At 44.0% G+C, this 13,631-nt stretch overlaps 1 protein-coding gene across 3 annotated transcripts in view; it reads right to left on the reverse strand.

The window, feature by feature from the left end:
* The window catches only part of NFATC1 (nuclear factor of activated T cells 1), a 205,727-nt gene that overhangs the window by 174,990 nt on the left and 17,106 nt on the right, over positions 1-13,631 (reverse strand). Inside the window, exon 1 of one of the 3 annotated variants that reach the window (XM_061594021.1) lies at positions 2,698-3,132. The exons of 1 other annotated variant lie outside the window; for it this stretch is intronic. In XM_061594021.1, the coding sequence (XP_061450005.1) occupies positions 2,698-2,782 (85 nt within the window). In that variant the 5' untranslated portion in view covers positions 2,783-3,132. Of the gene's footprint in view, positions 1-2,697; positions 3,133-13,631 lie in introns of those variants that run through there. One more of the 3 variants, XM_061594038.1, reaches the window with a different exon arrangement.

Consider the following 13,631-nt stretch of genomic DNA (forward strand, 5'->3'; position numbering starts at 1 on the left):
GGAGAGGAGCATACGTAATTTTTTTGCTGACCAATTCGTTGATAGGGGGAGGTTTTAGAGGCGGAGCTTGGAAAAAGTGAAAAGAATGTAGGGGTCTTACTGCTGTGTGTGCGGGTGCAAAAAAGCATTTTTTTTAATTGGGAAAGAGCGAACTAAAAGGCAAAGTGAGGACTATCAGATGACAAACCGAATATGGAAAGTGTGGATTATCCCGCTCCGTTTGGATAAGCCCTATGAGGAAACAAAACTCTAGCAAGGAATAAACCCTGCATTACTGGGTTAGCTTAATTTGAAAGGATTGTAAATAAAAACTCATATCCACCAATTCCCACAAACTTATTCACAGTGAGCAGAAACCAAACTCTAAAACTCAAGCACTCCAAAGTATATAAATGCATAACTATCATCCAGGCATAACTATCATCCAGAAAAACTATACTGAATGAGTTGCCGGAATCATGTCGATGGCATACTGCTACTTGCTATACAATTGCAATCCTTCATGATATCAGTTGCACAGTGACATGCAAATTCTATATTCATGACAAACAATTCAACATATTCTCCATATGCATGATGTAATCTGCATTGGAAAAAACAACATACTGGTGCATGCACATAATATTTGCATGGACTGTCTCTAAATTACTAAAAATTGTGAATAGTGCCTTCTCTCTTTTTAAAACAACAACAGGTAATAGCTGCTCCAAGCAGTCACCAAACATGACTGCTCCTGACAAACACGTTGAAAAATAGGGCCATGAGTGATGTCCCGTCCCTCCTGGAGGCATTTTATGGGGGGGGGGAGGCTGTTCTATACAATGCTCCTGGGAAGCTCCCAGGGATGTTGTAATGAAAGAAGGAAGTCTGCCCCCATGGACCCATGTTGGCAACCGTATTTTTTTCTGTATCGTGTCCCTGGGAGGAACAGAGTATCGTCACATCCTGTAACTCCCAGGGGCATTTATAGCCCCATTTCCCATGTATACAGCAGCAGCACTTTCTAGCCACCAGGAGCAGCTATTATCTAATAAAAGAGAAAGAAAACTAATTTTAACAGGCTGCTCTCAGACCTCCTCATAACCATAAATTGCATTTTTTTTCTGGGTACATACATGTTTGCACTGAAAATGGCTGTACTGTAAAGCCCATCTGCACTATACATTTAGAGCAGATTTACCACTTTAAGCAGTCATGGCTTCCCTGAAGAATCCTGGGAACCATAGTTTGTTAAGGGTGCTGAGAGTTGTTAGAAGACCCCGATTCCCTCATATAGCTACAATTGCAGAGTGGTTTAACAATGAATCCCTCTTCCCAGGAAATTGTTGAAAAAGCCATGACTGTTCTAAGTGGTATAATACAGCTTTAAATGTAAAGTTCAGATGGGGCCTCTGGAGTGGAACCCAGACACCTCTTAAGTCTAAGAACTGTACTACATATCCACAAATTTACATAGAAAAATGATGGCTAACTTTCCCTTCAAGTAGCATGGGAAAGCAGCCGACCTCCCCCTCCCCAGCTTCTCAAGCTGAAGAATCAGGAAGAAGGTTGCTCCAGAGGTTTCCTGCACATGCTAGGTTGGAAGTGGTATTGCCAGGAACCTTTAATCAGGAACTGTCTTTAAGGACTCTTCTGCTCCTGGCCTGATGCAAGGACCACCTCAAGTTCCCCAGAGCTGTGGTATTTATGTTGCCCCGCACCCAAGTCTTTTATTTTCCACAATTACCCATTCTTCTCCACTGAACTCTTGGGCAAAGGTTCCTACTGAGCATGCTCAAAGTGCACAAATGAATACACAGGTAAGTGTCTACAAACCACACGACATTTGTTTAACTGTTATGCCCCAAAACCTTCTGTGACACTGTGGTTTGAAAAACGAGTGACAAGGAGACAAAAATATTACTTCTAATCATATATATAAAATCCAGTTTTCTTCTGGTCTAAACCCAGTCCTAATACCACAGACTGCTTGGGCCCTCCATTTCAATTCCCCTTTTCTTCTGCCCATTTGGCCCTCCTATCTGTCAAGCCCGCTGACTCTCCAGTACAGAACACAGCTAGTGGGCAGTGTGATACAGTCAGATTAATCCCACTGATCTCAGCCAGCTACATACCCTGAGAGGTGGCATTTTTACAAAAAGACCCTCGCCCTGCCTTTGAGCTTTTCTCGCTCTAGACGCGCTCATGTGTAAACGCTTATCAACGCGAGTCAGAACGTGGAAAAAAGGTATTGTCGAGCCCAAGCAGCTGAATTATACTTTAAAAAAAGTTACACGGGCGGGAAATGGGCGAAACGGCCACATGTCAAACCAGTATTAGACTGAGAGACAGCGATCAAATATTAGATGAGACGACGGCTCTTGCCTTATGAGCCATTTTGATCTGGCACCCCCAACGTGCTTTAAGAGCTCTCCTACAGGATACTTTCTTGGCTTGATCTGAATTGACCCGTCCCGGGGGGGGGGGGAAGCGAAGGAGGCTAATGGGAGAGAGACGCCTTAATCCCAGTAACAGGCGGCGCTTCATGCTCCCTCCCTCTGCTCCCTCGGCTCAGCCTATTGTGGAGACCGCTCTTCTCCTGTCCCAGAAGAACCGCTATATTTAACGCGCTGCGAATAAACGCTCCTAACTAACCTCTCCTCCCCCCCCCTTCCAGTCCCGTCTCAGGAGGATGAATGACGTTGCCTCGTCACCAACCTTTGCTGCTGGCACCCTCATCGCTCTGGTTAAACTCGAAGAGGAAATCGAAGTCAAACTCTGGATCTTCCTCCAGGCCGGTCATGGCTTTATAGGGAGCCGGGGGAGCAGGAACAGCAGCTACCTCTTCAGCGAGGCTAGGAAAGTTGCAGCAGTTCTATGTAGTCCCGAGGCACCTGCTGCTGCTGCTGCTGCTGCTGCAGGCGATCGGCAGCTAGCTGAGCAACCGAGCTGCACCCTACAGAGTCTGGGGTCGTGCTGACCTTCTCCTTAGGCAAGCGACCGGGGCGCGCCGCTCGCTACAGGTCCCAGGACGCCGAGCCAACTACCCAGCCCCTCCAGGGTTGGTGTAATGTGACCCTTTGGTGAACACCGCTCGCTCCCTTATCTCTCTATCGCTGCCTGTCTGTGAGATCCTCCCCCTCCCTTTGTTTATCTACACCCGGAAACATCAACAATCTAGTTGCTCTGCCTGCCTCTCTCTCTCTGGTTCCTCATTTTAAAATAAACCCTCTCAGCTCAAGTTACAGCCCAAGGGGTTGTATGTATTTGAGTGACACTGTCCTCTCTTCTCCCCTGGCGTGACCACCTGTCCCTGTGAGGCTCCTGTATATGCTGGGGGGGGGGGAGAGAGTCCAGACTGGAACGTGGTCTACCTTCTCTGTTTCCCATTAAAGTTGCTCGCAGAAGTAAAACGGAAATATTTACTTCCGCTTCTCACCCCTTCATTGTGTACATGTGTCTTGGTGATTATTTCTTTTCCACAACCCAATGGCACTGCTGATGTGATTGGAAAGCTGCCTCACATTTAAGCAATTATGAGCTACTAAAAGACAGATCCCCCCCCCAAAAAATGAGTACATACACTGGTGTAGTGGTTAAGGTGTTGGACTGCGACCTGGGAGACCAGGGTTCCAATCCCCACACAGCCATGAAGCTCACTGGGTGACCTTGGGCCAGTCACTGCCTCTCAGCCTCAGAGGAGGGCTTGGTAAACCACTTCTGAATACCGCTTACCATGAAAACCGTATTCATAGGGTCACCATAAGTCAGAATCAACTTGAAGGCAGTACACACTGGAAATACCTGGTGACTGACCATGGGCCCCAGCATGTTCCCCTGTGTTAAGAATCTGTCGTTGCTGGGGCCCCAGAAGTGCTTTTAAGTGGGGAAGTGCTCAAGATGGTTCAGTATGAAATCAAAACATAAATTCAAAAGGGAACCAATTGTACTGAAAGGTTCATGATCATTCTAGAATGGTAGAAGAACTAGAACAGGGGTAGCCAATGTGTTTCATCCGCATGTTGTTGGACTACAACTCCCCTCATACCTAGCCAACACTGGCCATGCCAGCTGAGGCTGATGGGAATCAGAGTCCAACAATAGCTTGAAGGCACGTTGGCTTGCCCTGAACTAGAAGCTCACTCTGCAGAGTTCAGTCTTTCCCCACCCACTGTAGTTCTTTCCACAGCTAGCAAGACAATGAGTGTCAGATGTTGGGTCCTGGGACACAGACCTACATTCTCCCTCTTCTTTATACTTTAATGTTGACTACAGGCCCCTCCAAATGCCCTTTCTTCCTCTGCCTCTCTTTTCTGGGGCCCGTGCCTTTGTTCTTCGAGTTCATTGAAGAAACATTGGTGCAACACCATTTAGCTGCAGCAAGCATGGCAGCAACCTAAAGTATGAAGTGGATCCATGAAGAATATATCACAAAGATACAAGGTGACAGAGTACATCTAATCAAAGCCCCAGAAGAGTAGGATCATCCGACCACCTCTGCAACCCAGATCACAACTTGTCCAAAAGAGAGAGAATATTCTTTCAGAACAAAACATACAATACAAAAATACAAAATACAAAAATACAAGTTATTCCAAGGAAAAAAGGATCAGTCATAGCCCTGAGACACCAGTCAACAGTCTCTATAAGGGCTCATCCAAACGGAGCGGGATAATCCACGTTTTCCATATCTGGTTCGTCATCTGACAGTCCTCACTTTGCCTGTTTGTTCGCTCTTTCCCAATTAAAAAAACCCGCTTTTTTTGCGCCCACACACGCAGCGAGAGGACCCGTACTTCTTCATGCTTTTTCCCAGCTCCGACCATAAGACTCCCCCTATCAGCTAATTGGTCTGCAAAAATATGACGTATGCTCCTCTCCCCCTTTGCAACGAAGCACAACAAGGCGCATGCGCTTGAACGTACGAGCACGAAAGTTTGAATTTCCTGATGGTAATGGAGTTCCTTGTCGCTCACCACTATGGAGCAGCGCCGGCCGGGGGGGTGTCTCCAGGTGCCCCTGACCATCCAGGGGTACTGTGGGCAGTGCAAGGGATCAGAGCTTGTAATCGCCGGGCGAATCCCCCCGTAACCCTTGGGCTCATTCACTGCAGGGTTCAGCCCCGGACCGTTATGCAGCTTGGCGGCAGGAATGATGCCCCTGTGGGAAGCAAACAGCCCCCCCCACGGGTAGCCGCTCTTGGCTTGGGCAGGGAATGCGGGCAAACAGCCCCGCGTGCTGCTGTGTCAATCTGCGCTGAAGCAACCAGCACAGGCTTTGCAGTGTTCCCTCTGATAAAAGAAACATGCAAACCACTTATATGCCTATAATTCCTGTATTTTTGTTTGTTTGTATTTGCGATATTTCGCAAAACTGACTGTATGCTTTTCTACCTTTAACGTTTCTGGAGATACTCATGATTGCAATTCCACTTATTTCAACAGAACAGCAAGTAACCATGTGTCATGTCTTGGAAAGTAGACTACCAGTCTCTATGGTTGCGGGTGGCTGAGACACTCTAGCAAACCACTTATATGCCAATAATTCCTGTGGGTTTTTTGCTTGTATTTGTGATATTTTGCAAAAGCAGGGTATGTTTTTTAGCTCAGCTGGGCTAGGGGGAACCTGCAGGCTGTGGTTGAAATTGACAACATTCAAAGAGAGTAGCCTTGCAGGCAGGAAAGCGAAATTGACTAAAGGTGCCTGAGTGTCTGTAATCCAAGAGAAAAGCAGCTATTTCTCTTCTCCCCCACCCTCCCTCGACTCTGGATGCCTGGAAGCAAAGACCAATACTTCAAGAAGGACATTTGATGCGGGGGTGAGGGGTGGGAGGTGGAGGTCAGGCAAAGATAAATATTTTCTCCCTTGAAAAAGTTTAGAAACAACCACAATTGCAGATCTCACCCTGAGCGGCTGCCCAGTTTGCTCTGATAGGTTTCTTTTTCCCCGGGCTTTCCCCAGACTTTCGCACACATGTGCAACAGTGGAAATACGTGATTGGCTGAGAATGAGGGAAGGGATATGGGGAACCACCCAAGAACCGCCCATCAAACGCCCACAGCTGTAAAGTCCGCAGTATTGCATCTGAGCGCCTGAAGGTACAGCGGATGATTCCCGGTTTAAAAAAGCAAATCGTATGATTTGCAGTATTGCAGGAGCGGATTTAACCACGCGAAAATGTGCAAAAGCGCGCGGCATCATATAGACGACCGAAAAATAATGAAAACACAAAGCGATCATGTCACACATTTTACAGTCGTCTGGATGAGCCATAAGACATGCTGGTGCCAGAAGTTACCAACTCTTAAAACAAAAAGGACTGGTATCTGGTGCCCAGGGCCAGAGAAGGTAGAGGTGGGGTTAGAGCTAGGGGCAGCATCCAGCCCTCTTAGGCAAGGCAAGGGGTGGAACTAAAGCTGTTACAGATAACCAGGCACTCAAAACATATAAATAAAACAACAACTGAGGAGTAGAATAGTCTTACCCCTATGCTTTTCTAGCAACTAGGTTGAAAGTAAAACAAAAATGAGTAAAACCTCTTTTTCCGCCTCATTGCTTGGCAATCTTGTTGGTGTCTGGGGCAAAAAACATCCAAATGGCTACCTCAAGATCTGGTGGTAAAAATATATTAAATCTCAAAATCTGCTGCCTGAAGCAGACCACATCATCCTGTCTAATGGTAGGGTAGTCCCTACCACAACTCTGTATCTCTAGCAATGGCAGTCCTGGGAGTACACCATTTATCTAAACCCACATGTACTGTGTTAGTGCCACCATTTAACTTCACAGGCCTTTGTGATGGTGGTAATATCAACCAAATTGCAAATTCATACTTTGGATCCAAATGGATCCATTCAACTACAGTCTCAGCCTGATCATGTAAATTGCCTGAGTGTTGCTTCTGTTGTGACCAGAATCAGGGAGGGAGAGAAGGAATATGTGTGTGTCTGTCTTCTGTCTCAGGAAAGATGAACATTCTGCAAATTTCCCTAAAACTGATCATGAGAATGCAAAGTTAAACAGGGCTTTTTAACTTTTGAAAGTACCGGCCTGAGACATTTTGCCGACTGAAGTGAAGCACCAAAAAGTGCCTTCCCACAGCATGCTAGAGCCAATAGTTCAAAATGTTTCAGTGCACCACTTACACATCAAATGCCCCCACCTGAAGCAACCTGCATTGTGAAGGTCAGACCTGTCTTCCAACATTATATCTGCACATGTAATTAGGGTTGCTTTACAAGTTATGTACATACAATGCACAAGTTAAAACTAAATTGCGAGAGGAACAAGTATGGAATGTTTTCAACATAGCACTAAGGTGAATGTTTCATCAAGACAAGGATTTTTCCTTGCACAACCCCTCTCCTCCCCCCTTCCCAGTATGCCCCCTAAATCTGTTCTGGGTTTTCCCCAACCCTCTGGAGCAGATTTGGGGATGGCATGGGGTGTGCATGGACAGAAGAAGGGGGGGAAATCCCCTTGCACTAGTGCTAATCCTTGGGCCAGCGCAATTATTGTGTTGAATACCTTCCTATGTGTTTTGAAAGATGATTTACACTGTTTTGGGAAGCCCTGTTATAGGGATCCAACAACTGGTCCATATGAAATGACCTTAAGAGATGAGTATACATTTGTGAACCATGCCTGTGTCTAAAGGCAATGTTTCAGAATTGTAATACATGTTCTAACTCAGAGAGTTCTGTGGACTCCAAATCTGCTCCAGGAGCTTTGATGTGCCAGTGCCTTCTCAGGGGTGGGTGGGGTTAGTGTATTGTCATTTTTGGAGCATGTTCACTTGCCACTTTGATATGAATATAGAGAGAATCCAGGAACTCTGGCATATCTATGTACGGCCTATGCATAGGCACCTAGATTGCTATTCTGTGTTTCTCCCATGCGATGAATTCTGTTGTGGTAATCTCTTGCAGAAGCATTCTTGGGTATGAAACTCATGACATGAGAAACAGCCCTTAAGTATTTTAAGTATAGTAAAAAGCTAATGCAAATACCCCTTTTATTCTTGCTCAGTAATTGGTCATTGCTCCAAACAACCTTGTGATAAACCACCAGACCTAGACATTTGAGTACTTATTGTATGCTTTTGTTTCTTTTGGTGTGAACACCTTTGGCCTCAAGGTCCACCACATGACCAGTTTTTAATGCTTTGAAGTCAGCCTGGGTTGAACTTTGTAGTATTTTTGTCACATTCAACCATATGTACAAATGCCATCAACAGGCACCCACAATGTGTAGAGAACAACTTTTCTATGAGCATGAACCAAAGAATTCTGTCTGGACAGAAGAATTCTGTCTGGAGCAGGCAGAACACGACTTAATTTTATCAATATATTTTGAAAAGCTTTCACTGGAGAACATTTCTGTTTGAAATGCACCAGAGAAAATTAGGAACCAGCTTGTAAAAAAAATGTCTCGCATCTATCAGTTTTGTCTTCTCTTTATTCTGGGGTGTTCACAAATTCAACACAACAAATTTACTAAAAACTCGACCTCTTGTTTTACAAAAAGTGGTGTGAATAGTTCCTTGGTAGGGCTTGGTGTTCCAAAGAATTAGGGCTGTTCCAGTTATAGATGGCATCTTAATCTTACTGTGGTTTCACATGCATACACACACACACTGTTTTGGGGAATACTTGTATCTCTCACATTTTTTTTCTTTACATTTCCCCACCACTTCTGCAGTGGAGGAGCCTAATCTCCTACAAAGTGAAAAACGATAGATTTTATGCCATAATCAACACATCCTTTTGAGAGGCATGAGGAAAGGGGGGTTCAGCTGAAGAGCATGATACAGCCACCAGGAAACCTGGCTAATGATAAGGTTTGTATTTCAGTCCACTGGCAGACAACGTTCTAATTGCTAAAGGTTTCCAGTTTCCCAGAGCACGCTGATTAAGAAACACTTGTATCTTCTTGGCTGACTGACACATGATGAAGCCTTCGGAATCAATGGAGAATGCCCATCTATGTGGGCTGGCAATTTTGAGAACTGCTAACCCAGACGGTACAAAAAAATAGATCATTCTATAAGTGTGTATGATATGATATGTATATATTTACATAATATATACACATGTATTATACATTATATGGTACTAATCATGTTGCCTGCAACTGATCCACAAATGATTTCAACCGACAAGATCGTATGTGAAAGGGAGGGGAATTATTTGCAGAGAAGTGTTGCTTTCATATGTTATGAAATAACAGCAAGTGTGCTATGTTACAAACAAGGTCAACTGAACATAGATTTCAGCTCCCCAACTGCTAAATATTTTAAGCTCCACAAGTGCAACGTATTTAGTCTCAGTCCTTACAATGTGTAATGGTGTATTTGCTTTTGTGGCACTGTGCAACCTGGCATTGCACAATGGCATTGGAATTATCAATATAACAGCACAGCAAGTTTTAGGAATGGGCTTCTAGGTTACAATCCACAAAACAGTTAAACTGAAGCTATTGACTTCATTCAGTCTAAGTACTTGAATTGATTTGTTGTTCAAGCTAAACTTATAGCTACTTTGAACTACCCCCACTCCCTAAGGACTACCAGTCTTCTGGGAGGGAGGGTGAGCAGCATTAGCACTTAACTGGTATTACCACATATTATTTAGCTGCAGCACCCACTAGTGCCAAATGTTAAAAAAATCACATGAGAAAAGAGAATTTTAATAATAACAAATATATGTGCTATGCACTAATTAAAACATATGTCCCAAAATGCTGTCTTCTTCATATTACAGAATGTGCTATCTTTAATTAATTCACTAATAGCCAAAAAACCTTGCGGTTTAAGGATGTACCTATAGCCCACAGATATTTCTATCAAACTTTAAAAAGCAGGGAAATTGGGCGGCTATAGTGAATGCACCAGGGGAGCAGGAGACCTGAATTCTTCTCCCAGATATCGTACTGCCCTACAAATTTCTCAAAATGCAAACACCATTTAGGTTGGTCTTTCACAGTCCAATTCACTTGCTGTGTAGCTTGGAAGAAAACGGTAACATGTGCCTCTGAGCATATGGTGAGTGGTGGCAAACCTGCCATCTCCAAAGATGGAGAATTACATTTTTGTATGTTTGTTGGTGTTCTTACTTTGCTTCATTCCTGTGTTACTAATGTTTCTACAGAGAATCTAATCTAGAACAGAAGTGTAGTTAGTGAAGGGTGCTGAGAGTTGTTAGGAGATGCCCTGTTCCCCTCACAGACCTTCAATCAGAGTGGCTGATTGTTAAACCACTCTGGCCACTGGAGCTCTGTCAGTGGAATAGGATTCTCCTCTCAGCACCCTTCACAAACTACACTTCCCAGGATTCTTTGGGGGAAGCCATGACTGTCTCAAGTGAAAAAAAAGGTCTGGTGTGGGTGTGGCCCCCTGATTAGCCAAGTCCAGCAGCTGTGAGTCTGGCTTTTAGAACACTGATAGCTGGTTCTTACTGAGCATGTCCGGCACTATTGTTGAGTTCAAGCCAAAATTTCTTAAATTAATTAAAAATCAGCCAGGCATCTTTTCAACTTTTAAGCTGCAGAAGATGATGGTCAGAGCATGGGGGAAGGTCAGTAATAGGAATACCGGTACTCTGTGAACATGGCTGATTTTTAATGAATTTCAACAGATTATGAGAACTCTGACAGAAAAAAGTCCAAAAGGGCTTTGGAGTTTTTTTCTCTCTTTTTATACTTTGAACTCTCTGTTCTCTCTGACTATTTTGTATATCGCCATGAAAATTTAGAGGGTTGTTAAGCAAGTGTTTCTGAGTTCAGGACTGTATGTTTTGTAAGGATTTGTTTTGAAATGAGCTTATGGTAAGCATCAGAATGGCATGGGGGTATTTTCAATTTAACAGTGCAGAAGTGAAAAATCCATGCTGGCTATAGTATACAGCCACTCTTGTGGCTGTATAATGTCCAGAATAATTAAACAAAAGGACTAGGATTGACCTGATGACCATATACTCCAACTAAGTATACTGGAGCAATATGCCTTGCCATCAATAATTTTAGTTCCTGGCACTCACAAACAGTACTTACACTTAGCCCGGAGTAATTCCAGAATTATCCAGTAGTTTAGTGGGACTGCCCCACAGTAAGTGGCTTTAGAACTACAATCTAAAGTGGTTGCTTTTTTCCACTTAACAACAAGCAGTTCTCTGCATTGTTTTGATTATCATTAAAAAAAAAAGGTGTTGGTTATAAACAAGGCTTTAATTGTCTGCTTGAAAATACAGTACTTTCACATTAGCCAAGATGGTTTTAAAGTCAGCAAAATGCAAATGACCTCACCATCCCAGAAGCCAGGACTGTGGAGCTCCCGGATCTTCAAGTGTATATTTCAAAGGAATAGTTTTTAAAAGCAGTTATGGAAATGGTATTCCTCTATAGAATCTGGGAATCCCATTTTCCAGGCTGATGGTTGAAAAGTCCATCAAAGAGTGCCAGGAAAAAAAACATTTTTTTCTGTGAGATCCATTATGCTTCTTCCCCTCCCCCTACTTTCCATAACAAAGTGCTATATTGCCTTACACATTTTCTATTATAGTTTACACTGCTCTGGCAAACATCTGCTCTTGATTTCCCTTCAGGCAATTTACAGAATCAGATACTGAACTGGTGGCAATCACTGGCCAGCCCCTTAACACCGCTGCTTCAAAGGTTCCTAACAGAGATGCTACCCAGGCTTCTTGACAAGGAACTAGCTGGATGCTCTGATGTTGGCCAAGGGTGTGTGTGTGTGTGTGGGAGATGGAGAGAAAGAGCATGCACAGGCAAGAGAGAAAACTGGCTTTGAGTGAAAGAGGTTGTTGTTATTGATTCAAGAGGCACATCTGCCCAGTCGACTGGCAAGACAAACTACGGTTACATTGTGAAATGTACCAGCCATCCCTGCCTTCCTTTGCTGGCTTTCAATTACTTCTTTGCTCCCAGCTGTTTGCACGGCTGAATCACCAGGACATGTAAAAAGAAAAAAGAAAAGTCTTTGGCATCAACTTTAAAACCATCATCCTGAACAGCAGAATCATCATGGGTAATTTTTTAACAGGAATTTGAGGGGGTAGGAGAGGAACTAAAGTAAATAAATACATAAATGGTGCGGGAATAAAATGCCTTTGTCCCATGGCAAGCTTATCTTTGTCCCCATTTTCTTGTTTTGTTTTATTTTTATTTAAATGAATTTCTTGTCTTTTGGGTGAGCTAGGGCACACCACAATAACTAATAGAAAATTGCTAATGGCTCCCTTTAACTGGAGAAGCCTCTCAACAATCTGTGCACCTATACCTGAAATCTAAAGCACAGTCCACAATCGAAGAAGAATCCAAATCAATGGGCTTAAATAGATCTAATTGTGTCTTGGATTGTGAGTGTGGTCTCTTGTTTTCAAACAGTTACCTTTAGCATTATGGGAAAATCCCCACAACTAGAGAAACAGGCAACTTATTTAAAGCCTTATTTATATCAACTGGACTATTCCAGAGGATGTTTCTTGACACATGCAGCCTTGAGCACAGGTGCAGCCTGATCCACAAACTGCTTAAACTGAAATGTAAGGATTGTAGGAGCCAAAGTGAGAGGAAGTTATATCTAGTGCCAGGCTTTAGTGAACCCTCCGCATGATGCCATTGATGCCACCCCCCAATGCCAACATGGAACCCTACCCAGCCTTACTGCTACCCTTGCTGCCATTGGACTTTTCCTATCCCCACTTCCCCCAGTCTCTCACCTCATCCCCAAATATGATTACTCAGCAGGCAGCACTTTTAGATCTCCCATGCAATGTCCCATGTACCTGCCACATCAGGTATTGCATTCTGGGGGATCTAAGATGGCAATTGCCCATCAAAGACTGGAGCTAAGTAGCTTAGCTCTGATGTAAAGTGCCACTGCCACCTGCCAGGAAAGCACATCTGGGAGGAGAGAGTGGCAGCAGCATCATGGTAGGAAGCCCGATGACAATGCCAGGTGGGGGCACAATGAGGGCGATGGTATAGTAGGCAGACAGCTTGAAACCCAGGGCAGCAGCCTTTATCAGCCATTTTTGAGATCAGCTATGGTAGGTGTTCCACAATGTTAAGTAAAGCTTACTTATTCTATACTTTATTCTTCTGTGGCATTTTAAACAGCAGAAAAATGTTAGATCAGTGTCTCCAACCCTTTTTTCCCATGGACCACCTGAAAACTGCAAAAGGCCTTGGCAGACCACATAATGATTTTTCTGCCCGTTGAAGCAATTGTAGTGCACTGTGTTAGAAGCTATATGATTTTTAATTGTATACTGCAGACCACCTGAATAAAGCTCAAGGACCACTGCTGGTCCATGGACCACAGTTTGGGAATCCCCATATTAAATGGTTTCAGAAGAGAAACTGAAAGTAAAACAGCCGAAGACCTCAAAGAAACCTGGTGCCTGAAGACATGGTATTGAGAACTGGAGAAGCTGGCAAGAGTTGGCATTACAGCAGAAAAGAAAGATGAGAAACTATTAGCAGGGGTGGGAAACATTTGGCCCTCCAGATGTTATTGAACTATAGTTCGTCTTGGCCATTGGCCATGCTGGCTAGGGTTGATGGGAGTTGTAGTTCAGCAACATCTGGAGGGTCACAAGTTCCCCACCCCTGAACTACACTACAGCAAGCAA

Source organism: Rhineura floridana, chromosome 1 (genome assembly GCF_030035675.1).
Source record: "Rhineura floridana isolate rRhiFlo1 chromosome 1, rRhiFlo1.hap2, whole genome shotgun sequence".
In the NCBI taxonomy this organism is placed as follows: domain Eukaryota; kingdom Metazoa; phylum Chordata; class Lepidosauria; order Squamata; family Rhineuridae; genus Rhineura; species Rhineura floridana.